Source organism: Vipera berus (assembly GCF_964194415.1).
Source record: "Vipera berus genome assembly, chromosome: Z".
NCBI lineage: Eukaryota > Metazoa > Chordata > Lepidosauria > Squamata > Viperidae > Vipera > Vipera berus.
This window is the reverse complement of record NC_138205.1, coordinates 133,472,012-133,499,511: the sequence shown is the minus strand read 5'-3', so window position 1 is coordinate 133,499,511 and position 27,500 is coordinate 133,472,012. Positions and strand designations below refer to the sequence as shown.

Genomic DNA, 27,500 nt, shown 5'->3' with positions numbered 1-27,500 from the left:
ATAATAATTAGAATGGAATGGAATGGAATGGAATGGAATGGAATGGAATGGAATGGAATGGAATAGAATAGAATAGAATAAGAAATAAGAATAGAATAGGATAGGATAGAATAGAATAGAATAGAATAGAATAGAATAGAATAGAATAGAATATAGAATAGAATCTAATAATAATATAAGAATAGAATAGAATAGAATAGAATAGAATAGAATAGAATAGAATAGAATAGAATAGAATAGAATAGAATAGAATAATAATAGAATAGAATAGAATAGAATAGAATAGAATAGAATAGAATAGAATAGAATAAGAATAGAATAGAATAGAATAGAATAGAATAGAAGAATCAAAGAGAATAAATAATAGAATAGAATATAGAATAGAATCTGATAATAATATAATAATTAGAATAGAATGGAATGGAATGGAATGGAATGGAATGGAATGGAATGGAATGGAATGGAATAGAATAGAATAAGAAATAAGAAATAAGAATAGAATAGAATAGAATAGAATAGAATAGAATAGAATAGAATAGAATAGAATAGAATAGAAGAATCAAAGAGAATAAATAATAGAATAGAATATAGAATAGAATCTGATAATAATATAATAATTAGAATGGAATGGAATGGAATGGAATGGAATGGAATGGAATGGAATAGAATAGAATAGAATAGAATAGAATAGAATAGAATAGAATAGAATAGAATAGAATAGAATAGAATAGAATAGAATAGAAGAGAATAAGAAATAAGAATAAAATAGAATACAATAGAATAGAATAGAATAAAATAAAATAGAATAGAATAGAAGATAATAGAAAATAGAATAGAATATAGAATAGAATCTAATAATAATATAAGAATAGAATAGAATAGAATAGAATAGAATAGAATAGAATAGAATAGAATAGAATAGAATAGAATAGAATAGAATAGAATAGAATAGAATAGAATAGAATAGAATACAGACTAGGATATACAAGAATCAAAGAGAATAGAATAGAATAATAGATTAGAATATAGAATAGAATAGAATAATAATAGAATAGAATAGAATAGAATAGATTAGAATAGAATAGAATAGAATAGAATAGAATAGAATAGAATAGAATAGAATATAGAATAGAATCTAATAATAATATAAGAATAGAATAGAATAGAATAGAATAGAATAGAATAGAATAGAATAGAATAGAATAGAATAGAATAATAATAGAATAGAATAGAATAGAATAGAATAGAATAGAATAGAATAGAATAGAATAATAATAGAATAGAATAAAATAGAATAGAATAGAATAGAATAGAATAGAATAGAATAGAATAGAATAGAATAGAATAGAAGAATCAAAGAGAATAAATAATAGAATAGAATATAGAATAGAATCTGATAATAATATAATAATTAGAATAGAATGGAATGGAATGGAATGGAATGGAATGGAATAGAATAGAATAGAATAGAATAGAATAGAATAGAATAGAATAGAATAGAATAGAATAGAATAGAATAGAATAGAATAAGAAATAAGAATAGAATAGAATAGAATAGAATAGAATAGAATAGAATAGAATAGAATAGAATAGAATAGAATAGAAGAATCAAAGAGAATAAATAATAGAATAGAATATAGAATAGAATCTGATAATAATATAATAATTAGAATGGAATGGAATGGAATGGAATGGAATGGAATAGAATAGAATAGAATAGAATAGAATAGAATAGAATAGAATAGAATAGAATAGAATAGAATAGAATAGAATAGAATAGAATAGAATAGAATAGAATAGAATAGAATAGAATAAGAAATAAGAATAGAATAGAATAGAATAGAATAGAATAGAATAGAATAGAATAGAATAGAATAGAATAGAAGATAATAGAAAATAGAATAGAATATAGAATAGAATCTAATAATAATATAAGAATAGAATAGAATAGAATAGAATAGAATAGAATAGAATAGAATAGAATAGAATAGAATAGAATAGAATAGAATAGAATACAGACTAGGATATACAAGAATCAAAGAGAATAGAATAGAATAATAGATTAGAATATAGAATAGAATAGAATAATAATAGCATAGAATAGAATAGAATAGAATAGAATAGAATAGAAGAATAGAATAGAATAGAATAGAATAGAATAGAATAGAATAGAATAGAATAGAATAGAATAGAATAGAATAGAATAGAATAATAGAAGAGACGAGATTAACAGAATAGAATATAGACTAGAATATACAAGAATTGAAGAGAACGGAGTAGAATAAGAGAACAGAAGAAAATAATAGCATAGAATAACAGAGCAGAGCAGAATAATAGAATAGAGAAGAGAAGAGAAGAACAATAGAAGGACAGAACAGAACAGAATGCACAGACAACCCACTCCTAAAATTCGGTCCCCTCACAGCCTCGGCCGAGGCCCGGAGGGGCAGAAGCCGCTCAGGACCACCACCACCACCACCACCATCTTCTTCTTCTTCTCCCCTGCAGGTTCTCCATCTTCGGGCTGGGGTCCCGGGCGTACCCCCACTTCTGTGCCTTCGCCCACGCGGTGGACACCCGGCTGGAGGAGCTGGGCGGGGAGCGGATTCTGCCCCTGGGCGAGGGGGACGAGCTCTGCGGCCAGGAGGAGTCCTTCCGCACCTGGGCCTCCAGCGTCTTCAAGGTGGGCTGGGGGGGGCAGAATCAGGCCCTCCCCCTGTTGGCCCTCCCACCTGCCCCCACCCCTGGAAACCCCCCCCCCCGTCTCCTGCTCCGAAGCAGCCCGATGTTCCTGCAAAGCCTGTATAAGGGAGACACTACAACCCGGTGGCCGGCTGGGGAACGTCACGGCAGGCGGTCCTCGGCTTAACCAACGAGAGCCGAGGCCGACTTTTCCGTCGCCAAGCGAGGCGTTCGCGAAAACGGGTTCTGCCACCGCCACCACCGCCGCCATCACCCCCGGGTTCTGCGGCCTTCCTGGCGGCGGCGGTCCGGCGGATCGCGCCAACGGTTAAGTTAGCAACGGGGCTGGCTGGCCCCCCTCCTGCTCCCTCCCCTTGGCTTTGCTCGTCGCGAAAAGGGGGAAATGGCGTGACCCCCCGGAACGCTGCGGCCGTCGTAAATAAAGAGGGGTTGGACTAGATGAGCGCCGAAGTCCCTTCCAACTCTATTGCTCTGCTCGAGCTGGGGTTGGACTAGATGACCTCCAAGGTGCCTTCCAACTCTGCGATTCTTGAGCAGGGGGTTGGACTAGATGACCTCTGAGGTCATTTCGAATTCTCTTATTCTGTAAGGGTCTCCTGCTGGAGAAGGGGGTTGGACTAGAGGACCTCCGAGGTCCCTTCCAACTCTATCATTCTGCTCAAGCGGGGGTTGGACTAGATGACCTCTGAGGTCATTTCGAACCCTCTTATTCTGTAAGGGTCTCCTGCTTGAGAAGGGGGTTGGACTAGAGGACCTCCAAGGTCCCTTACAAGTCTATTATTTTGCTCAAGCAGGGGTTGGATTAGATGACCTCTGAGGTCATTTCGAACTCTCTTATTCTGTAATGGTCTCCTGCTGGACAAGGGGGTTGGACTAGATGACCTCAAACGTCCCTTTGTTGTTCTGTAAAGGGTCTTCTGCTTGAGCTGGGGGTTGGGATAGATGACCACCGAGGTCCCTTCCCCCTCTATTCTTCTGCTCGAGCGGGGGGTGGACTAGATGACCTCCGAGGCCCCTTCCAACTCCGCAATTCCGCAAGGGTCTCCTTCTTGAGCAGGGGGCCAGACTAGCTGACCTCGCTCACCTCCCTCCAGTATGCCAGGCCCGTTGCTTAAGTGACTTTTCCCCCGTTTCGCCACTCCCCTTGCCGCAAGTCACTGGGGACCGACACTAAATGAACCGTCGTAAGTCGAGGACTGCCTGTTATCACATCTAGAGCGGGGGGGTGGCCCTCCTGACCTCCATGGTTTTTTCCCCACCGCAGGCTGCCTGCGACACCTTCTGCGTCGCCTCCGACGCTGTCTCCACCGAGGTTTTCTCCGCCCGCTGCAGCTGGAAGCGCAACCGGCACCGGGTCCTGGCCCAACCCGGCATGACCTTTGACCTCCTGGCAGGTAAAAGGGGGCGGAGATTCCCCCTCCCTCCCTCCCTCCCTCTCCCACCCGATTCGGCTCCTCCGATTGGCTATTAGGCTGAGATCGCCTGGCTTCTCCCTCTGGAGAAAGGCCCGCAATCCCGGGCCACAATCACGTACCGGTCCGTGACTGACAGGAAACCAGTCTACACAATGCGGCGGTGGACGGGGTTGTGTTTGTGCAAGTGGCACACGCACAAAACCATCCCCTCTTCCTCCCTCTCCACCCTTCCTGGTCCACACATGCGAGTGTGTTGAGGTGTGTTTGCGCAAATGGCGCACGCACAAAAGCGTCCCCCTCCGCCGTTCCTGGTCCTCACATACAAGTGTGTGGAGGTATATTTGTGCAAGTGGCACACACACAAAACCATCCCTCTCTGCCGTTCCTGGTCCACACACACAAGTTTGCGTTGATGTATTTCTGCAAGTGGCGCGCACACACAAAACCGTCCCTCTCTGCCGTTCCTGGTCCACACAAACGAGTGTGTGGAGGTATATTTGTGCAAGTGGCACACACACAAAGTCATCCATCTCCACCGTTCCTGATCCACGCACGCAAGTGTGTGGAGATGTGCTTCTCCCTCTGGAGAAAGGTCCGCAACCCCTGGGCCACAATCACGTACCAGTCCGTGCCCGACGGGAAACCGGTCCACACAAGCGGCGGCGCACGGCGCTGTGTTTGTGCAAGTGCTGCGTGCACACAGTCCTCCCCTCTCCCCCCCACTACTCCACCATTGCCGGTCCGCACCTTCGAGGGCGTGGAGGGGTGTTTGTGCAAGTGGCGCACCCACAAAACTGTCTGCACCCCTGCCTCTCCGCCGTTCCTGGTCCACACACGCGAGGCTGTGCAGCTGAGTTTGTGCAAGTGGTGTGCGCCCCAAACCAGGGGCCCCTCCTGCCGCTGCCAGTGGCAGCGCGGAGTTGTGTTTGTGCCAGTGGCACACGCACAACAAAGCCCTCCCCTCTTGCCCCCCCGTTCTGGCACCAGTCTGCCGCACGGGAAAAGTGGAGCATGCAGATGTCACAAGGCACGCCAGCGCTTCCGTGACTGGAAAACGGGCCCGTGTTTGTGTGCATTTGTGTTTGTGTGTCTCTGTGTGTGTGTCTGTAGGTGTGTTTGTGTTATTAAGACTCCTCCCCCCGACACACAAAAGCTCCTGAATGGCGATGCCCACCAGCGTTCCCTACGTCCTCTCCCGAGGAAGGTGTCACTCGTGCGCCCATCGCCGCTCCTCAAACACGCCAGAGGGGCTTCTTGGCCAGAAATGGGGCTCCCCTCTTTTGATGCTGAAATTGGGGGGGAAATGTATAACCCCCCCCCCACCTGCCCAGCTGAACCGCCATCTTTTTTTTTCTTCCCCCCCCCCAGATCTGACAAAGACGCACAAGCGGAAGGTGTTCCCGTGCTACGTCATTTCGGTCAAGAATCTGCAGAGCTCCGATTCCGGGTGAGGGTCTGCCGGAGGGGTGGGGGACGGAGGAGGAGCCCCTCCCCCTGTGGGGTGGGGAGGCTCCCTCCTGAATGCCACGCGCCTCCCCCCCCAACGCACAATCCCCTCCCTCCTGCTCCCCGCCGGTGCCGAGCTTAAACTCCCTCGGGACGCAACGGTGTCCTCGACGTACGACGGAAACGTCCGCGGGAAAACACGACGTTCCTTCCGTGAGTTTCACCCTCCCCCCACTACGACGGCCTTCCTTGCCGCGGCCGTTCAGCGAACCCCTGCCGTGGGAAGGTCGCGCCAGGGGATCACGGGGGACACGCCCCACCCCCACCCCCTCGGGCACGCTGCGACCGTCGCGAGTACGAGTCGGCGGCCAAGCGCCTGGATTTGGATCGCGGGATCGCTGAGGCCGTGAGGGTGTTAAAGAAAAAAGAACCCGGAGTCAATTTTTTTCCCCCTGTAACCTGAAACAGTCACTAAATGAAACAGGCCTCCCGGTTTCGTCTGGATCTCCTGCCGCCCGAGAATTTATGAGACCCTTCAAGGCCATTTAAGGCGGGCATCCCAGTGGATAAGAGTAGAACGGAAAAGAATAGAATAAAAATAATGAGAAGAGAGCAGAATAGTAATAAGAACAGAATAGAATAGAATGGGAATATGGAATAGAATGGATCAGTAGCTAATAATTAATAATAGAATAATAAACAGTAGAATAAAAACAATGAGAATAGATTAATAATAATAATTAATAAAAATAATAGATTAGAATAATAATAACAATAACAATAGGAGAACAATAGGATAAAAATAATTAATGATCACTGATTAACAACAATAACAGAATGCAATAGAATAATAGAATAGAATAAAAATAATAAGAATAGAACAGAACAGAATAATAGAATAGAATAAAAATAATAAGAATGGAATAGCATAAGAATAAGAATAGGATAATAAGAGTAGGATAGACGTAATTAAACGATTAATAATTAATAATTAATAATAAGCATCATACAGAATAGAGTAGAACAGAATAATAGAATAAAATAAAAAAATAGAATAGAATAATAATATAGAATAAAAATAATTGATTATTAATTAGAATAGAATAGAATAATAATAGAATAAAATAATGGGCCTGAAGGAACATTGTCCATGGGGGTCGTGATGGGTCGGACACGACTTCGCAACTAACAACAACAAATAATTAATAAGAATAGAATAGAATAGAATAGAATAGAATAGAATAGAATAGAATAGAATAGAATAGAATAGAATAGAATAGAATAGAATAGAATAATAGAATAGAATAAGGATAATAATGGATAGAATAATAATAATAGAAGAAGAAGAAGAAGAAGAAGAAAAAGAAGAAGAAGAAGAAGAAGAAGAAGAAGAAGAAGAAGAAGAAGAAGAAGAAGAAGAAGAAGAAGAAGAAGAAGAGGAGGAGGAGGAGGATAAAAATAATGAACAATTCACAATTAATAATTAATAAGAATAGTATAGAATAGAGTAGAACAGAATAATAGAATAAAATAAAAATAATAGAATCATCATCATCATAGAATAATAGAATAAAAATAATTGATTAAAAAGAATAGAATAGAATAGAATAGAATAGAATAGAATAGAATAGAATAGAATAGAATAGAATAGAATAGAATAGAACAGAATAATAGAATAAAATAAAGATAATAATAATGGATAGAATAATAATAAAATAAGAATAAGAATAGGATAAAAATAATCAACAATTAGCAATTAATAATTAATAACAAGAATAGTATACAATAGAGTAGAACAGAATAATAGAATAAAATAAAAAATAATAGAATAATCATCATCATAGAATAATAGAATACAAATAATTGATTATTAAGAATAGAATAGAATAGAATAGAATAGAATAGAATAGAATAGAATAGAATAGAATAGAATAGAATAGAATAGAATAGAATCAACACAGCTGGAAGGGACCTCGTGGGTCATCTAGTCCCACCCCAACCACCCCATGCCATCTCTCGGAGGGCCCCGTGACAGGGAGCAAAGCCCCGGCGCCCACTCTTGGGCATGGATTCAGATGGGGAGGGGAGGGGGGTCCTCCGCGGCCTCTGGGGTAGGCCTGGGTGGGGGGGGCTTCACCGTCATTCAAGATTTCCCCGGCTTCCCCCCCCATCCCCACCCCCAGCCGCTCCACCCTTCTGGTGCGCCTGCAGACGAGAGACCAAGCGGAGTTGCAGTACCAGCCGGGCGACCACGTCAGCATCTTCCCGGCCAACCGGGCGTCCCTGGTGGAGGCGCTGATGGGGCTGGTCCAGGACCCCCCGCCGCCCGAGGAGCCCGTCGCTGTGGAGACCCTGGAAGCGGGCACCGAGGGTAAGATCCAGTGGGCTGGGGGGGGGGTCAGCCGAGTCCAGAATCCCATAATAATAATAATAATAATAATAATAATAATAATAATAATAATAATAATAATAATAATAATAATAATAATAATAATAATAATAATAAAAAAGTTGGAAGGGACCTTGGAGGTCATCTAGTCCAACCCCCTGCCAAGGATGCTGTTTTGGGAGGGGGGGCATATGCCCAGAGGGGGGGGCGGCTCCCATATTGCCCTTCTGTCCTCTGGGGTTCTGGGAGGGGGAGGGAGGAGAGGTGGGGCGGGGGGGAGGCAGTCCTCACGAGGACAGGGGAGGCCAACGTTCACGTTACTAAGCAAGGCAGTTGTGAAAGCGTTGGGCCAAGCGACTCGCGGGCTTGCATCCCGCCCTGCTTTATGACCTTCCTTGGCCCGGCCATTAAGCGAATCGGTGCCATTGTCAATTTAGTTCGTAGGGTCGTTCAAGGGTTTTCCCCTCGTCCGAGGCTCAGGCGAGCCCAGAGACAGGGCGACCCGTCGTAAAATACGAGTTCAGTCGCCGGCCCTCAGGATGTCGCGCCTGGTCGTAAGCGTGAACAACGGCCTGGATTGGTCGCTTTTTCCCACTGGCAGGGTAAATCCGCACGGATCACGGAAGGAAAACCGTCGTAAGTCAAGGACGACCTGGATGGGTTCGGGTCACGATCTAACGCGCTCTCGCCCGTTCTGTTCGTTGCAGGGGTGAAGCGGATGTGGGTGCCCAGCTCCCGGTTGCCCCCCTGCACCCTGCGCCAGGCGCTGACCTACTTCCTGGACATCACCACGGCCCCCAGCCCCCAGCTGCTCCAGCTGTTGGCCGGCCTGGCTGAGGACCGGAGAGAGCGGGAGAAACTGCAGCGACTCAGCCAGGTAGGAGGGGGCGGCGTCCGAATCGAGGATCAGCCAGCGGGAAGGGAACCCGGAGGTCATCTAGTCGGACCCCCTGCTCCAGCAGGAGACCCTGACAGAATAAGAGAGTTGGTGGGGTGTTCAGGGAGGTCATCCAATCCAACCCCCTGCTCAGGCGGGAGACCCTTATGGAAGGACAGAGCCAGAAGGGACCCTTGAGGCCATCTAGTCCAGCCCCCTGCTCAGGCGGGAGATCCTTACGGAAGGACAGAGTTGGAAGGGACCTCAGAGGTCATCTAGTCCAACCTTCTGCTCAAGCAGTAGACCCTGACAGAATGACAGAGTTGGAGGGGACCCTGGAGGTCATCTAGTCCAACCTTCTGCTCGAGCAGGAGACTATTACAGAATCATAGGATAACAAGAGCTGGAAGGGACCTTAGAAGTCATCTAGTCCAGGCCCCTGCTCCATCAGGAGACCCTTATAGGATAAGAGTTGGAAGGCACCTTGGAGGTCATCCAGTCCAACCCCCTGCTCAGGCGGGAGATCCTTACAGAAGGACAGAGCTGGAAGGGACCCTGGAGGTCATCTAGTCCAGCCACCTGCTCAGGTGGGAGATCCTTACGGAAGGACAGAGTTGGAAGGGATCCTGGAGGTCATCTAACCTTCTGCTCGAGCAGGAGACTATTACAGAATCATAGGATAACAAGAATTGGAGGGGACCTTAGAAGTCATCTAGTCCAGCCCTCTGCTCCATCAGGAGACCCTTATAGGATAAGAGAGTTGGAAGGCACCTTGGAGGTCATCTAGTCCAACCCCTGCTCAAGCAGGAAACCCTTCCAGAATTTCACCAAAGGACAGAGCTCGAAGGGATCTTGGAGGCCATCTAGTCCGACCTCAAAGGATCGTGCAATGAACTGTCATAGGTCGAGGAGTACCTGTATTTTGTGTGAATGAAGCCCAACCCCCTCTTGAGGCGCGCTTTTAGGGACCGCCCTACGAAAGCCCCTCAGTGCCCAACCCAGGGTCAGCTGGCCTTTGCTTTTCCTGCTTTCACCCCTATGCCCCCATGCTGAGCACCCGTCCTTCTGCCCCTCAGGACTCCCTGCTCTATGAAGAGTGGAAGTGGTTCCGGTGCCCGACGGTGGTTGAACTGTTGGAGGAGTTCCCCTCGGTGGTGCTGCCCACCTCGCTGCTCCTCACCCAGCTGCCCCTACTACAGGCCCGCCAGTACTCTATTAGCTCCGCGCCCAACACCTATCCGGGGGAGCTGCACCTCACCGTAGCCGTGCTCAACTATCGCAGTCAGGGTGAGTGGACAGGAAGGCATCAGGGCGCCTCGGAGGGAGGCCAGCCAGTGTCTCCAGGCTGTGTGGGTCTATAATTTACCACGGCCATCTAGCCATTGGCAACTCGCCATGAGTAACTCGCTGTGGGACACCTCGTTGTGGGAGAATTCGGTGTGGGATAGCTCGCTACGGGAGAACTCGCTGTGGGATAACTTGCTTCGGGAAAACACACTGTGGGATAACTCGCTGAGGGATAATTCACTGTGGGATAACTTGTTGAGGGATAACTCACTTTGGGCTAACTTGCTGAGGGATAACTCTCTATGGGAGAACTCACGGTGGGATAACTCATTGTGGGATAAATTGCTAGGGGATAATTCCCTGAGGGATAACTCGCTGAGGGACAACTCACTGAGGGATAACTCCCTGAGGGACAACTCGCTGAGGGACAAATGAGAAAGAATTCGCTCCGGGATAACTTGCTGCGGGAGAACTCGCTGAGGGACAACTTGCTGAGGGAAAACTTGCTGAGAGATAACTCACTGAGGGATAACTCGCTGTGGGATAACTCGCTGAGGGACAACTTGCTGAGGGATAACTCCCTATGGGAGAACTCACTGTGGAATAACTCATTATGGGATAAATTGCTAGGGGATAACTCCCTGAGGGATAATTCCCTGAAGGGCAACTCGCTGAGGGATAACTCCCTGAGGGACAACTCCCTGAGGGACAACTGAGAGAGAATTCCGGGATAACTCGCTGAGGGAAAACCTGCTGAGAGATAACTCGCTGAGGGATAACTCGCTGTAGGATAATTTGCTACAGGAGAACTCACTGAGGGACAACTTGCTGAGGGACAACTTGCTGTATGTTAATTCACTGAGGGAGAACTTGCTGAGGGACAACTCGCTGAGGGAGAACTCGCTGAGGGAAAACTCGCTGAGAGATAACTCGCTGAGGGATAACTCACTGTAGGATAATTTGCTACGGGAGAACTCACTGAGGGACAACTTGCTGAGGGACAACTTGCTGTGTGTTAATTCGCTGAGGGAGACCTTGCTGAGGGACAACTCGCTGAGGGAGAAGTCACTGAGGGAGAACTTGGTGTGGGAGAAGTCGCTGCAGGAGAAGCTACAGACAACTTTCTACAGGACAAGTTGCCGTGGAAAATGTGCTATGGGAGAATGCGCTGTGGACAACTCGCTGCGGTGGATAGGCTGAACGACAACTCCCTTGGGACAACTCCCTTTGAGACAACTTGCGATGAGACAACATGTAACACTAATATCAAAAAAATGGAGGCATGAATTCATTTAAGAAAGGATGCAAAAGGAGGGACCGAATGAATCGTGAACGAGGAAAACTAAAACAATCTTTTATTTGTTTTAAGAAATTAAAGCGAGTCGTGAAATGGTCCCGCAGCGAGTTGGCTGCGGCGAGAGCTGGCGAGCGGGAAGGCAACTCCGTGGGGCTCATGGTGGTGTTTCTGTTTTGCCCCCTAGATGGGAAGGGCCCCATGCACTACGGAGTCTGCTCCACGTGGCTGTCCCAGCTCTCTCCGGGCGAGATGGTGCCTGCTTTCGTCCGAAGGTAAGGAACTTCCAGATGGGTATCGGAGTCCTGGGACGTGCTTTTCTCTCTCGAACACATCATTCAAGGGGGATTCCACTGAAATAAGGGGGGGCTCTCTCTTTTTGAAGCAGTTGCTCCCACCCCTCCCGAGATACAGGTAGTCCTAAACTTACGCCCGCAATTGAGCCCCAAATTCTCATTTCTAAGTCAGAAATTTGTTAAGTTAATTTTGACTTAAAATTGGATAAGGGGTTGGACTAGATGACCCCCAAGGTCCCTTCCAACTCTGTGATTCTGCAAGGGTTCTCCCTTCTTAAGCGGGGGGGGGGGTTGGACTAGATGACCTCCAAAGTCCCTTCCAACTCTGTGATTCTATAAGGGTTCTCCTTGAGCCGGGGGGGGTTGGACTAGATGACTTCCAAGGTCCCTTCCAGCTCTGTGATTCGGTACGGGTTCTCCTTCTTGAGCAGGGGGTTGGACTAGATGACCTCCAAGGCCCCTTCTATGATTTTTGTAAAGGTCTCCATCTTGAGCAGGGGGTGGACTAGATGACCTCACTTACCTCCCTCTCGTAAGACAGAAGCATTTGTCAAGTGGGTTTTGCCCCATTTTTGCGACTGTTCTTGCCACGGACGTTCAGTGGATCCCCAGTGAGTCTGGGTCCCGTCCCCCCCTCCTTCCTCCCCATGGACTTTCCTGGCCAGAAGGTCGCAAAGGAAGATCAGGTGACTCGGGACTGCGACGGTCATAAGCGCCAGTCAAGCTGTCCCAATGTAAGTCGCCTGAAGAGAGGGATCTCGACGGGGTCATCAGCGCGAGAAGTGATCCAAAGTCCCTTTTTTTTTGGTCGGGGCAGGCGTAACGGCGAGCGGTCACTAAGCAAAGCGTCTGTGATAAGGCAAGGACTGCCTGTACCCCAGAATTCGGCCATCGCAAACCTGGCGGTCATCCTGCCCAAAACCTCTTTCCAAAGACCGGCAATGGCTTCCTGGCAGGAGGAAACCCCCCCCCCCATGGGAAGGGAGCCATGAACGGAGAGGTTTCCCCCACCCCCCACCCCCCAACTTTCTAGAAACAGGCATAGAGTCACAGGGCTGGAAGGGACCTGGGAGGTCATCTAGTCCAACCCCCTGCTCGAGATGGAGACCCTTCCAGAATCATGGCATCACAGAGTTCGAAGGGACCTCGGAGAGCATCTAATCCAACGCCCTGCCCAAGCAGGACACCCTTACAGAATGACAGAATGGGAAGGGACCCCGGGAGGTCATCTAGTCCAACCCCCTGCTCAAGCAGAAGATCCTTACATAATCATAGAATGAAAGAGCTGGAAGGGACCTTGGAGGTCATCTAGTCCCGAGGTCCTGCCGAAGCAGGAGACCGTGACAGAATTACAGACTTGGAAGGGACCCTGGGAGGTCATCTAGTCCAACCCCCTGCTCCAGACGGAGACCCTGACAGAATCATAGAATGAAAGAGCTGGAAGGGACCTTGGAGGTCATCTAGTCCAACGCCTGGCAAAGCAGGAGACCCTTACAAAATTACAGAATTGGAAGGGACCCCGGGAGGTCATCTAGTCCAACCCCCTGCTCAAGACGGAGACCTGGACAGAATCATAGAATGGCAGAGCTGGAAGGGACCTCAGTCATCTAGTCCAACGCCCTGCCGAAGCAGGAGACCCTGACAAAATTACAGACTTGGAAGGGACCCTGGGAGGTCATCTAGTCCAATCCCCTGCTCAAGCAGGATACCCTTACAGAATGAGAAAATCACAGACTTGGAAGGGACCTCAGAGGTCCTGTAGTCCAACCCACTGCTTGAGCAGGAAACCCTTACAGAATCATAGAATGGCAGTTGGAAGGGACCTCAGAGGTCATCTAGTCCAACCCCCTGGTGAAGCAAGAGATCCCAGACGTCCGATTGGGGGATTCAGTGCCCCCCCCGCCCCATAGGGCACTGATCCCTGTCGCCTGTAGGGGGGGAGGGAACAGCTTTCCCCCCATCTCCCATCTTGCCCCTGGCTCTTTCGCCAAGCATATCAGGCCCTTGTCAAGGGACACGTGGCACGGTGGTGCCTTAAGGACCGTGTAGTCCCTTTGCTGCCCGAGAGGTCGAGCAAAATTTCTTCGCCTCCCTCCCCATCCTTTAAACAGGAGAATTTGGGGAGGGGGGTGACCGAGACCTCCAAACCATAAAGTAAACAAGACGGCAAAATGCCACCTTAAAAAAAAAATTGGGAGCATTTGGCTGTCCTTGGCTGGCCCCGAAACCCCATCTTAGCCTCAGGGGGAGGGGGGGGAAACGCAGCCTCTTTCTGCAATGGGGGGGAGCAAAAGAGGGGGGCTCTTTCCAGGGAGACCCACTGACACTTGGGGGGGGGCATGCTGGTCTTCACTGCACGGAAGCCGCTCGCCCGAAGCAGTGACGGCGCCAACAGGGGGCGCCAGTTTACCCAAAGTCTCCATTATTAGCTACCGGAGTCTACCACACACACACAAACACACACACAAAAGTAATTGGCTTTTCTTGGCCGTAACAGCACCCCAAATTTCCAGCTGCCGGAGGACCCCACAGCCCCTTGCATCCTGGTGGGGCCCGGGACTGGCATCGCCCCCTTTCGGGGCTTTTGGCAACAACGGCAACACCAGATGAAAACCCAAGGTGAGTCCAAGGCGGGGGCGGGGAAGGGGTTTCTGGCCCCGGGGTGGGGGTGGGGGTGAATGTCAATCAGTCCAGAATAAGAGCTGGGAGGGAGCTGGGAGGTCATCTAGTCCGGCCCCCTGCTCCAGCCGGAGAGCCTTAGAGAATCATACAATAACAAAACAGGTCTGGAAGGGACCTTAGAGGTCATCTAGTCCAACCCTCCGTTCAAACAGGAGACCCTTACAGAATCAAAGAATAACAAGACGAGTCGGAAGGGACCATGGAGGTTGGACTAGATGACCTCCAGAAGTGGTGAACACTCCAACACTGGAAATTTTTCAGAAGAGACTGGACAGCCATGTGTCCGAAATGGGATAGGCGGTTTCCTGCCTATGCAGGGGGTTGGACTAGATGACCTCCAGGGACCGTTCCCACATCATTATTATTATCATTATCATTATTAATAATAACAATAATAACAACAAAACAAGAAACAACAATAATAATAATAATTTAGTAGGTCGAGGTCTCCTTTCTCGAACACCTTACTGATATCTTAGTATGCCCACACCTTTCGCTGGCTTACTAATTTAGTAAGTGTGGTCTCCTTTGTCGAACGCCTTGTGGATGTCTTAAGTTGTTCGTTCCAGGCCTGCCCGCCGGCGACATGACCCTCGTTTTTGGCTGCCGCAGTTCCCTCCATGACCACATCTACAGCGAGGAGATCCGAGAGGCGCAGGAGACGGGGGCCCTTCGTCGCGTCCTCACCGGCTTCTCGCGGGACCCCGATTACCCCAAGGTAGGCAAGCGGAACCACTCTCGGCCAGGTAAGGACCACCCGTCTTACTCCCAGGGTAGCTTCGGCTCGCGCCGAAACACCGCCGCAAGGGACAAAAAAGTGTGTCCTCCGGCGCCAGGGAGAGGGTCTGGTGGGCACGTCTCCCACTTGCTCTTTCATTGCTTCCCGCCCTTCCCCCCCACCCCCAGACCTATGTGCAAGACCTGCTGCGGCTGCACCTGGCAGACCACGTCTTCGAGGTGCTGAGTCAGCGCGAGGGCCACGTCTACGTCTGCGGTGATGTCACGATGGCCACGGGGGTCCTGCAGACCATCCAGCAGATCCTGGCGCAGGAAGGGAGGATGTCGCTGGTGGAGGCGGGCGACGCCATCAGCGAGCTCCGGGTACGCTGGGTTGGGCAGGGGACGTGGGCCACACTTGGCTTTTTGGGGGGGGGGTTGGGGTTTCCCTGTTTTCTTGGGTCCCAACCCGTGCCTCTCCTCCTTCGGTTCCCGCAGGACCAAAACCGCTACCACGAGGACATCTTCGGCCTGACCTTCCGGACGCAGGAGGTGGCATCGCGCATCCGAAGTCTCTCCTTCTCCAAGCAGGGCCGGAAAAGTGGCCTCGTGGTGGAGATCTGAGCCCCACCCCAAGTGCCTTTATGACCCCCCTCTTCTTGGGACCCCCCCATTAAAGACCTCATCTGACCCCCCTTTGCAGTTGTCCTTTCTGGGGTGGGTGGGATGGCCGGTCGGGATCTGCTTCCCGGGAAGAGGTTTGCAGAATTGCTTTGTTCCCCACGTTGGGCGCCGGATGGCCATAGGTAGCCTTGGCACCCCACAAGGGTCCCCACCACCACTTCACCCACAGAAGGGCGTTCTTGAAGCCAGCCACGCTTGCGAATCTAAAAGCCACCGTCACCAACCGTACTGGGATTCCAGGACTTACGACCACATCGTTTAGCGGTTTAAAATTAAAACTCAAGATTTCCTTAGGAGGCAGTTCTGAATCTTCCCTCCCCGTGGTGACAGGACTGCCTTTACGGCTATCTGCAGCGTCCCGCGGTTTTCCAGTTGCATTGTAGGGTTTTCCAAAAGGTGGCACCAGCCACCGTGGGTTTTGGGGTTTTTTTTGGCCACACTGCCCTCTAGTGAAAAACCGATTCACTTACTGACAGCCACAAAACAGAGCATAACGTCAGGTGCGTGGTGCTGTTTTGCGACCATCTTGGCTATAAAGAGTGCAACTGGCAGGCACTCTCACCGCTGTAAGCGGAGGAGAACCGGGAGTCCCCGACTTACAACCACTCAGTGACGGCTGAAAGCTACAACGGCAGCAAAAAGTGACTCATGACCATTCTTCACACTTAACGACCATCGCAGCATCCCATTCTCACGTGATCGAAATTGAGACCCTTGGCAGCTGACTCATAGTTAAGACGGTTGTGGTGTCCCGGGGTCACGCAATCCCCTTTGGTGACGAGCAAATCAGCTGAGAAGCCGGACTCACTTAGCAACCCCTGTCAGTAACTGAACAACTGCAGTGATTCGCTTAACAACCATGGCAAAAAGTCCTAAAACGAGGTCAAACCCGCCTCAGAACTGTCTCCACAAGTGAAATTTGGAGCCCCACTGCAGTCGTTAAGTTGAGGACCTGCCTGTATGAGGGTCATAATAACCTCCGTGGCCTGTCGACAGATTCCCCTTTTGCGACCGTCTGACGGGCAAAGTCAACAGGAGGGGGGGGTTAGGGTTAGTGATTCCCTGGCCGACCGTGGCAAGAAAAGTCGTAAAACAGGGAAAAGCTCTCTTGTTTTTCACTGAGCGACATAAATTTGGGCCTTGATTGCGGTTGTAATTCGAGGACTACCTTGACCCGAAGTCCAAGTCCGTTTCCCGCTTTTTGATGGGGTTAGTCCGTTGGGGAACAAAGCAGGAAAGGCGAGGGTGGGCGGGTGATTGTGCCCACCCTGGTTCAGGAGGGACTTCCGGAAGGATAGGTGCGGCTGAGTGGCACACAGACCCGTCGCAGAAAGGAAGGATCTTTGCGGCTTCAAGAGGGACGGAGCCTTCCTTTCAAGGATTTTTTTTTGGGGGGGGGGAAAGCACCGTTTAGCCCCTAAGCAAGATGGGGAGGGGATTCAGACCCTCCCCAAGTCCACTCAGCAGTCCTGACGTCGCAAGTCGCGCCAATCAAAACGTTCGCCCTGCACACCAGCACCGTCAAGCCCGTAGGCGGCCATCGCTTCCCAACCAGCTGAACGTGGCGGCCCGCTTCCTTCGTTTGCCGACAAAAACGGGGCACTTTGGCTCTCATTGCTGTAAACATTTATTGTCCCCCACAAAGTCCCCTGCGAGGCAACCGCCACAGCATGCGTGGTGGAGGGGAGGGAAAATAGGGGGAGGGGCAGTCCAGGAGGGCAGGGAGGGGGGGGAAGCACAGGGGCGAGAGCAGAGCCTTACAGAATCCTTGAGCGACGGAGCTGGAAGGGACCTTGGAGGTCATGCAGTCCAGCCCCCTGCTCCAGCAGGAGACCTTTAAAAGAATCCTAGAATAACAAAAGCCAGAAAGGGACCTTGGAGGTCCTCTAGTCCAGCCCCCTGCTCAAGCAGGAGACCCTTAAAAGGATCCTAGGATCACAGAGCTGGAACATCTCCCGCCCTCTTCTCTCTTGACCCCAGAGAGACACCCCCCCCAAAATACAAATAGCACCGTTGTGGGGCCGGAAGTAGCCCCAAAGCTTATTCACCCCCAAGAAGCGCACACTTCACCCCCACACACACAAAAAAGGGGGTCCAGGAAGCCTCGTGGACGAGGCGGCTCGTCTCAGGCAAATCCACGGCGAAGGAGGGGTAGCCGTCAATCACTCCTGCCTTGCCAGAATGGGGCAGACGCCCGGCGGCCCCAATTCCGGGTACGTTCTGTCCACCGGGGGATCGTCCGGGAAAGCCGTCCATGGCAATGCCAATCCTCCAGGAAACTGCAGGGCGAAAGGAAGGACTTGGTCAAGCGGCGAGGGGGGGGGGAAAGAGTTTCGTGCATGCAACCTAATCCCCCACGTGCACCAATGGAGCTTTGCGGGAGGATAACCGGGGATCCTTGGCTCACAGCCGTTCCATTTAGTGACCGTTCAGTTACGACGGCCCCAAGTGGGACCCTTTTCCCACCGTTCGAACATCTGTTCGTGGAGGGACCGTTCAAACAGTCCTCGACATACATCTATTCGTCAAGGAACCGTTCAAACAGTCCTTGACATACATCCGTTCGTTGAGGGACCATTTGAACGGTCCTCAAAATACATCCGTTCGAACGGTCCTCGACTTATATCCGTTCATTGAGGGTCCATTCGAACAGTCCTCGACTTACATCCCTTTGTGGAGGGACCGTTCGAACAGTCCTCGGCTTATACCCGTTCCTTGAGGGACTGTTCTTTGTAACATCCCCTACAGGCACATGACCCAAATCGGGATGCTTGGCAAACAACTTGTATTTACGATAGTCACAGTGTCCCGGGGTTCCGCAGTGCCTTTTTGCGACCGTCCCGAGGAGCAACGTCAACAAGGAAAATGCACAACGGGAGCTTTGTCTGTGCTTGCCCGCCTCTTTTGCCGACCGGTAGCGCGCCGTGGCCCAGGGATTGGAGACCCCCCTGCTTCACGCTTAATAGGCCTCCACAAGGGGCAGGGGGAGACCCAGCCCGGGACAGAAACCTGGGCCGCCAAGGGGAATCGGAGAGGTGAGCGGGAGGCTGCGTACCCCACCCCAGAGTAGGGATGGAAGAGACACCTACACGGAAGAAGGAAGGACGAAAACGGGGCCGGTTCCTGCTAGCTCTTCTCGCGCTGCGGCTGTTGCGTCTCGTCCGATTCCTCTTCGCACACTTCTAGCGAGCAGTCCTGGCCGAGCGTGTCGACGGGACGGCGGGGGGATGCTGTACCAAGCGAACAGGGCACAAATCTTGCACCCCTCTCCCACCACTGCCAAGAGGGGGGGTTCTGGGCAAGCGAGACACAACGTGCCTCGCAGACACGTTGCCCCGATATCGATACCGCATGCCCCGAAATTGAAGGCGCAGGGATTCAACCCTTGGGAGAGGGGAGAGCGGAGGGGAGGGGAAGGTACGCCGCACGACAGCGGGGCGCGGTCCTGCTCCCTGCCCACCCCACCCCTTTGGGGCACGGGAGAGGCGACGAGGTGGTACCGTCCTGACCTGTTTGTACCGAAGGCTGCAGCGCAAAGCGGGCGGACGTTTGTTGCTGGTGAAGCTGGGATGGGCATGTAGAAAGAAGGGAGAATGGTTAAAGATGGTGTGTGTGTGTGTGTGTGTGTGTGTGTGTGTAGCTTTGGACTGCCCCCTCCCCAAGTGCCCCCTCCTTGGTCTCTCACCTCGTGTATGTAGAGGGCGTGCAAACTCATCTCAGCCAAGGCCAACTCGGAGAGCAGAACCGAGCGGCTGAGAGGAGCCGGGCGGGAGGGAACGGTGCTGCTGTGGGCGACAAGGTCAAACCAGTCAGTCCCTCCCCCACCCAGCACAGAAATGGGAGGGCTGAGCACCCTTCCCTCCCCCCAAGGGAGGAGCTCACACACACACACACACACACACACACGGCCGGCCCAATTGTGGAGACTGCCACCCAGACGACTCGCGAGGGGTACCTGTCTTCCAGCAGCGGGCTCTGGCTGTCAGAGATGGGGGTCTCCCCGGGATGGCTCCTGTGCCGGGGCAGCTGGGAAGAGGAGAAGGAGGCCAGGATGCTGGCCGTGCTGCCGTGCTGAGCGAGCAGCCGACGTTCTGCGAGGACCGGGTGGGCCAGGACGCTGGCCAGGAGGGCATCCGGCTGCAGAGGAAAGGAACTCAGCCAGCGGCCTCCAGGCCCCAGCCCTCACTCCGACATACCCCAGCCCTCACCCCTCTCACACTTTCCCTCAGTCCTCATCCCTGCAGCCCGTAGCCGTCCAGCCCTCACTCCCACATCCCTCACCCCCAGCCCTCACCCTCCTCACCCTTTCCAGCCCATCCTCACCCCCACAGCCCTCAGCCATCCAGCCGTCACCCCGACACACCTCAACCCCCCAGCCTTCACCCTCCTCAACCTTCCCCTCAGCCCTCAGCCCCAGTCCTCACCCCTGCAGCCCTCACCCCTCACCCTTCCCCCTCAGCCCATCCTCACCCCCGCAGTCCTCAGCCATCCAGCCCACACCCACATCCCTTCCCCTACAGCCCTCCCCCTCCCCCTGTCCTCATCCCCTCAGCCATCCAGCCTTCACCCCCTCAGCCCTCATCCCCACAGTCCTCACCACTTCAACCCTCATCCAACCCAGCCCTCACCCCTTCAGCCCTCATCTGCCCAGCCCTCACCCCATCCCCCAGTGCTCACCCCCCTCATCCTTCGCCCCAGCCCTCAGCCCTTACCCCCACAGCCCTCAGCCATTCAGCCCTCAACCTTCCCCTCAGCCCCAGTCCTCACTCCTTCAGCCCTCGTCCGCCCAGCCCTCACCCCCACATCCCCCAGTGCTCACCCTCACCCTTCATCCCATCCCTTCCCCTCCAGCCCTCCCCGTCCTCACCCTTCCCCTCAGCCCATCCTCATCCCCACAGCCCTCAGCCATCCAGCCTTCACCCCCTCCGCCCTCATCCCCACAGTCACCACTTCAACCCTCATCCAACCCAGCCCTCACCCCTTCAGCCCTCATCTGCCCAGCCCTCACCCCATCCCCCAGCACTCCCCCCTCATCCTTCGCCCCAGCCCTCAGCCATTACCCCCACAGCCCTCAGCCGTTCAGCCCTCACCCCCTCAGCCCGTCCTCACTCCTTCAGCTCTCATCCGCCCAGCCCTCACCCCCACATCCCCCAGTGCTCACCGCCCTCACCCTTTACCCCCACATCCCTCAGCCCTCACCCCCACAGCCTCAGCCACCCAACCTTCACCTCCGCAGCCCTCACCCTGTCAGCCCTCAACCCCGCACCCCCCAGCCCGGCCCCAGCCGCCCTAACTGACCATGGGGCCAGGCCCCTCATCGGAGAGCAGGGAGGCCGCCAAGGGCCCCTCGGCGAGCAGGCGCTGGACCTGGGAGGCGTCCTGGTGTACTCGCTCCTTCAGATGCCCGATGAAGAGGGAGCTTTCGGGCGGCGGCTGCCAGCGCGGGTTGGCGATGGCGAAGTGGACCAGCGAGAGCTCCGTCTTGCCGTTCTCGGCCTGCTGGTAGACGGAGGCCTCAGTCCGGCCCTGTGACAGCCACTGGGGGGGGGAGGAGAGGGAGGAAGAGAAGGGGATTTGAAACAGACCTCAGAGGTCATCTAGTCCAACCCCCTGCTCGAGCAGGAGACCCTTACAGAATCACAGAGTGACTGAGCTGGAAGGGACCTCGGAGGTCATCTAGTCTGACCCACTGCTCGAGCAAGAGACCCTTACAGAATCACAGCTGGAAAGGATCTCAGAGGACATCTAGTCCAGCCCCCCTCCCCTTGCCCAAGCAGGAGACCCTACCCGGTTTTCTGACAGATGACAGGGCACGCATCTCTTCCAGGGATGAAGCAGCTCTCCGCCGGCGGCGGCGAGGCTTCTCCATCATCCCCGATTTCTCCAGCTTACCAAGATGTAGGGTGCGGATCGCCCGCGGAAGACCCCCACCCCCTTACCCCCAAGCTGCCAAGACAGCCCCCTTCCCCTCCCTCCCTCACCTGGGGGTTGCCGTGGTTGCGGATGTCCAGCTGGGCGAAGGAGCAGATGTCCCCCACCCCCACCACCTCCACCGAGAAGTTGCGGAAAAAGTCGACGATCTCCAGGGCCTTGGCCCGCAGGGGGAAGATGAGCAGGAACGGGGTCACGATGGGGCTCAGCAGCTCCTCCAGGATGAAGACCTGGGGGGGGGGAAGGAGAGAGAGGGTGGCCGAAATAAGCAATGGAAGGGGCCGCTGGTGGTCCGGGGCGGTGCCTCCTCCTCCCCCCCTCCCAGCCCACTCACCGCCTTGTACTGGAAGAGTTGGCCCAGCTCCTCCCGAGTCTCCGACTTGTGCGCGTTGCCTTGCCAGTGGTCGGGGATGTAGTGGATGTGGGCCAAGACACACTGGAGTAGCTGCTCCGGACACCAGACCAGGTGCTCGTCCGGGATGAAGGCCCTGCAGGGGCGGAGGAGGCAGGGGAGGGGGAGGAATGGCCGGGAAGAGCAGAGGGGGGGGCAAGGAGGAGAAGCGTCAACCCGACAGCTCCAAAATTCGACAGCCGGAGAGGAGCTGCACAGCCTGGCGCGCGTGGGCAAGAGCCTCGGAGGACGGGCAGGTGTGTTTTTTTCCCAGGTGTGTTTTTTTTGGGGGGGGGAAGGGGAGGCAGGGGGTCTCCCTCCCATGCAGCCCTGCCCGATGTCCCGTCCACCTCTGGGTGCCCCGGAGGTGAGATGCGGAAGGCATCCAAGTTGAGGAAGAAAAGCAAACCGTAGCTGAGGGTTCAAGATGCGTCCCAAGGAAGCCCTCGGTTGGAGGGTCTTCCGGAGGATGGGCCAGGGAAGGGAGGGGAGAAAGGAAGGAAGGGGATGGATGGACGGAAGAAAGGAGAGGAAGGAAAGGAAGGAGATAGGAAGAAAGATAGGGGGTGACTGAAGGAGGAAGGAAGGAAGGAAGGAAGGAAGGAAGGAAGGAAGGAAGGAAGGAAGGAAGGAGAGAGGAAGGGAAAAAGGGAGGGAGGAAGGAAGGAGTCAGGAAGGAAGGAAGGAAGGAAGGAGGAAGGAGACACAAACTCGCTTTTCTACGAGGGTCCCCACCCCATTCCCCAAACCGGCCAGCAGACTCTCTCTCTCCCCCCCCCACACTTTGCGAAGTCTGCCGAAAACAGGGCCAGGGAAGGGCAGACTCCGCCCCCGTCCCCCCGTCCCCGCCCACCTGGCCAGGGTGACCACCAGCCCCAGCAGGGTGATGGCAGTCAAGATGTGCTGGACGGCTAGTACGTCCTCGTCGTAGACGGTCAGGGCGATGAGGACGGCCAGCAGGGAGCCGGCGAAGAAAGCCGCGTTCTTGGCCCCCACGGCGAGCAACGGGTTGGCGAAAGAGTTGAGGTACTTGGCGGCCGGCTTGTAGCCCCGGCTCAGCCGGGCTTGCAGCTCGTGGTCCAGCTCGTTGAAGTGACGCAGGTAGAGGCGGCCATAGAGCGACCAGCGCCGGGCGCCCAGGCTGCCGGGCTCCCGCTTCAGGGCCTCGGCGTAGCTGAAGAAGGCGTACAGGCCCTGCCAGACCAGGATGAGCGGACAGAGCAACAAATTGGCGACTCCGAGGAGCAGCAAGCTACGCTCCAGTCGGCGGGCTAGCTCCAGCCGGGCCCCGGCCCGCTTGTACTGCGGCTGGAGGCTCCACTTGCCCTGGAAGAGGGAGCCGGGTCCCCAGAAGAGGAGCAGCTCCAGGTTGTACTTCAGCCCCTGGGTCAGGAAGACTCCGCGGCCCAGCAGGGGCAGCTGGAAACGGACGGGGAGCAAGGATTTGTTGACCATGGCCACCAGGTAGTTCTTGAAGCGCAGGATGCGGTGATGGATGTCCAGCTCGCTCAGCTCCCGCCGGTGGACGCAGAGCTGCTGCTCCCGCTGCAGGGAGATGAGCCGGGCCTGCACCTCCTGCCAGCTGCAGTTGCACAGCTGCGCCTGGCGGGGAGGAGGAGGAGGAGGAAGAGGAGAGGCGCCTGTCAGCCTGACCTCAAACCACGGGTACGTCTCGTTTGGGGAAAACAAGGACCGGGGCAGGGGGAAGGTGAAAGCGGCGTGCTGGCTTTTGGCGAGAAAAAAGGAGCAGGGCAAGGAAGAACGGAGGGAAAAGGAAGCGAGGAGAGCAGCGAGGATTAGCCAGGGGAACCGCTTGCCACCAGAAGGGGTGGCAGGCGTTGGACAAGCCACCGGTTTGAAACGGTCGAGGGTCTCCTGGCTCGAGCAGAGGGTTGGACTAGATGACCTCCAGGGTCCCTTCCGACTCTTGATATTCTGTGATTCTGGAAGGGTCTCCTGGCTCAAGCAGGGGGTTGGACTAGATGACCTCCAGGGTCCCTTCCGACTCTGATAATCTATAATTCTGGAAGGTCTCCTGCTTGAGCAGAGCGTTGGACTAGATGACCTCTGAGGTCCCTTCCAACTCTGATATTCTGTGATTCTGGAAGGGTCTCCTGCTCGAACAGGGGGTTGGACTGGATGACCTCTGAGGTCCCTTCTGACTCTTGATATTCTGTGATTCTGGAAGGGTCTCCTGCTCCAGCAGGGGGTTGGACTAGAGGACCTACAAGGAGATTGTGCCAGAATCACAGAATCAAAGAGTTGAAGGGGACCCCGGAGGTCCTCTAGACCAACCCCTGCTTGAGCAGGCCATCCTTCCAGGTTGACAGAACAAAAGCGATCATGTGACCCCCCCCCAGGACACTGTGTCCGTCATAGAGGTAAAGTCAGTTGCCAAATGTCTGGAGTTAGAGCACAGGATCACAGAATGACAGAGCTGGGAGGGACCTCGGAGGCCATCCAGTCCACCCCCCTGCTCGAGCAGGAGACCCTTATAGAATGAAAGAGCTGGAAGGGACCCTGGAGGTCATCCAGTCCAACCCGATGCTCCAGGAGGAGACCCTTACTGAATCACAGAATATGTGTCAGAAGGGACCTCAGAGGTCATCTAGTCCAACCCTCTGCTTGAGCCAGGAGACCTTCCAGAATTATAGAATATCAGAGTTGGAAGGGACCTCAGAGGTCATCTAGTCCAACGCTCTGCTCAAGCAGGAGACCTTCCAGAATTATAGATTATCAGAGTCGGAAGGGACCCTGGAGGTCATCTAGTCCAACCCCCTGCTTGAGCCAGGAGACCCTTCCAGAATCACAGAATATCAAGAGTCGGAAGGGACCCTGGAGGTCATCTAGTCCAACCCTCTGCTCGAGCCAGGAGACCCTTACAGAATCAAAGAGCTGGGAGGGAGCCTGGAGGTCATCCAGCCTATCCCCCTCTTCGAGCAGGAGACCTGTACGGTATCAAAGAATCACAGAATGACAGAGCTGGAAGGGACCTCAGAGGTCATCTAGTCCGACCCCCGACCCCCCCCCCCACTCGAGCAGGAGACCCTTGCAGAATCATAGAATGACAGAGCTGAAAGGGACCTCGGAGGTCATCTAGTCCAACCCCCCCGCCCAAGTAGGAGACCCCCATACCCGGGCACCCCTGAGTTGCAAGTCCTCAAAAGTGCTTCCCAGAAGGAATCAATCCGGGCTGCGCAGTACGGCCCACCTACCGGGGGGGGTGTGGGAGATGCCGCAGCCGCCATGCCCCACCCCCGTGCACTCACCGAGGGGATCTTGAGCGCCTTGGTGTAAAAAGAGCGGATCTCCCAGTAACCCATCAGGCTGAAGCACACCTTTAGCAGTCGGTACAGCCAAAACGTGGCAGCCATCACCAGCAGGAAGATGACCCCATTGCTGGCTTGGATCCTGGCCAGGGGGGGGTAGGAGAAAAGATGGGGGGGGTTTTTAGGAAAAAACAGCCGCTTCAGCCGTCGGTTGTGCAAGTCCTCTCCGGTTGCAGACAAACAGACACACAACGCACGTCGGAGGGGGGATGCCTTTCCAGGAATGCCCCCCCCAGGTACTCGGAAAGAGCAAGGCTACGAGGTCACCAGGCGCGGCTTGGACCGACTCCCGGAACGGCAGGTGGTGGAGTGGGGGGTGGGGGTGCAGGCTCGCTCTCCACCGGTTGAACGGCAACCTTGGAGCCGGTAGCTCGAGGCTCTTTGCTCGGAAACCGCAGGGGCTCAACTGGCCGCAAATCGAACGACGTTACAGGCCGTCCTCGGCTTTACGACCGCCGCCGAGCGCCGAATCTCTGCGCTGGACAGAGGCGTCGGCGAAGTGGCTTTCGCCCCCCCTTCTTCCCTGGCCGCGCGCATGCTGTCACGCTTAGCCACGCGGTCGTTAAGCGAGCCCGGCTTCCCCCTTGGGTTCGCTCGGCGGGAAGGTCGCAAAAGGGGACAGCCGCGGCGGTCGTTAAGAAGGGAGAACCAGTTGCCAAGAATCTTTCGATCGCGTTTCGATCGGGTGAAAAATGGGCCGTGTTTTTTTTTCAAACTTGCTGTTGCCGCTTCGAACGGGCCCTAAACGAACGGTCGTAAGCTGAGGACTAGGCCACATCGGGGCTGACACCCACCCCCCCACCCACCCAAAAAAGCAATTCGGCCTGGATTTAGCCCCAACTCGCACCCTCCACGACACCCGGGGAAGAGATTGGCAAGCTGCAAAAGGCGAGATTCCACATCCCGAGAAGGTCTATCTCGTTCCGAGTGGAAGGATTTCAGCCAGGCTGGCAAGTGGTGGCAAAGTTTCTCTCGCCCCCTCCCCCCTCTTACCGGTGCCAACGTCCCACCACGACGGCCGATGCCAGCTTGGGGTCCTGCTAAGAACTGGAGGGGGGAGAAGGGGAGGCGCAGATCTTTCCGGACCGCTACTCACCTCTGAGCGCATTCGGCAGCGGGCAGGATAGCATCTGGGAGCGTAACCTTGCTGCGATCGGGCCCAGAACCTGCTCCTCCCTGGTGGGTGTGATTGACGGGCCGGTTGGCAAAGAGGACGTCGTACTCCACGCAGCAAAACAGGAAGGTGGAGAAAGTGGCCACAAACAGGAACTGCCTGGAGAGGCGAAGAGGGGGGGCGGCGGCCTTTGGGGCAGGCGGATGGCCACCCGGTCAAGCGCAGACAGCCAGGAGAGTAGGCGGGTCTCCCGACTGAGCCAGGGGGTTGGACTACAGGACCTCCAAGGTCCTAGCTTTACTTTATTCTACCCTGAATTCTATTCTATACTATTCTCGGGTCTATTCTTCATTCTGTTCTACTTTGAATTCTAGCGTATTCTATTCGGTATTCTATTCTATTCGGAATGCTGTTCTAAATTCTATTCTAAATTCTATTCTATTCTGAATTCTATTCCTTTCTGAATTCTGTTCTGAATTCTATTCTACTCTGAATTGCTCTGAATTCTATTCTATTCTGAATTCTATTCTGAATTGCTCTAAATTCTATTCTGAATTCTGTTTTGAATTCTATTCTATTCTGAATTCTAAATTCTATTCTATATTCTATTCTATTCTATTCTGCATTCTATTCTATTCTGAATTCTATTCTTTTCTGAATTCTGTTCTGAATTCTATTCTACTCTGAATTGCTCTGAATTCTATTCTATTCTGAATTCTATTCTGAATTGTTCTAAATTCTATTCTGAATTCCTTTTTGAATTCTATTCTATTCTGAATTCTAAATTCATTCTATTCTGAATTCTATTCTATTCTGAATTCTATTCCTTTCTGAATTCTGTTCTGAATTCTATTCTACTCTGAATTGCTCTAAATTCTATTCTATTCTGAATTCTATTCCTTTCTGAATTCTGTTCTGAATTCTATTCTACTCTGAATTGCTCTA

General features: G+C 52.7%; 2 protein-coding genes across 3 annotated transcripts in view; one reads left to right on the top strand and one right to left on the bottom strand.

Annotated features, from left to right (window-relative positions):
* The window catches only part of NOS3 (nitric oxide synthase 3), a 46,079-nt gene extending 30,328 nt beyond the window's left edge, over positions 1-15,751 (top strand). Inside the window, exons 16-26 of the mRNA XM_081344945.1 lie at positions 2,509-2,683; positions 3,968-4,097; positions 5,487-5,565; positions 7,748-7,935; positions 8,661-8,830; positions 9,907-10,117; positions 11,599-11,686; positions 14,205-14,326; positions 14,959-15,107; positions 15,296-15,490; positions 15,605-15,751. Coding sequence (XP_081201071.1) covers positions 2,509-2,683; positions 3,968-4,097; positions 5,487-5,565; positions 7,748-7,935; positions 8,661-8,830; positions 9,907-10,117; positions 11,599-11,686; positions 14,205-14,326; positions 14,959-15,107; positions 15,296-15,490; positions 15,605-15,730 — 1,633 coding nt within the window. The 3' untranslated portion in view covers positions 15,731-15,751. The remainder of the gene's footprint in view (positions 1-2,508; positions 2,684-3,967; positions 4,098-5,486; positions 5,566-7,747; positions 7,936-8,660; positions 8,831-9,906; positions 10,118-11,598; positions 11,687-14,204; positions 14,327-14,958; positions 15,108-15,295; positions 15,491-15,604) is intronic.
* A 1,648-nt stretch (positions 15,752-17,399) lies between these two features.
* Positions 17,400-27,500, bottom strand: part of ATG9B (autophagy related 9B) — a 16,748-nt gene continuing 6,647 nt past the window's right edge. The window contains exons 5-15 of one of the 2 annotated variants that reach the window (XM_081344951.1): positions 26,538-26,714; positions 25,382-25,523; positions 22,966-23,714; positions 22,056-22,209; positions 21,772-21,951; positions 21,089-21,328; positions 19,746-19,927; positions 19,476-19,575; positions 19,300-19,354; positions 18,880-19,020; positions 17,400-18,069 (exon numbers count right to left, since the gene is read on the bottom strand). In XM_081344951.1, the coding sequence (XP_081201077.1) occupies positions 18,917-19,020; positions 19,300-19,354; positions 19,476-19,575; positions 19,746-19,927; positions 21,089-21,328; positions 21,772-21,951; positions 22,056-22,209; positions 22,966-23,714; positions 25,382-25,523; positions 26,538-26,714 (2,083 nt within the window). In that variant the 3' untranslated portion in view covers positions 17,400-18,069; positions 18,880-18,916. The remainder of the gene's footprint in view (positions 18,070-18,879; positions 19,021-19,299; positions 19,355-19,475; positions 19,576-19,745; positions 19,928-21,088; positions 21,329-21,771; positions 21,952-22,055; positions 22,210-22,965; positions 23,715-25,381; positions 25,524-26,537; positions 26,715-27,500) is intronic. The other variant, XR_014028598.1, reaches the window with a different exon arrangement.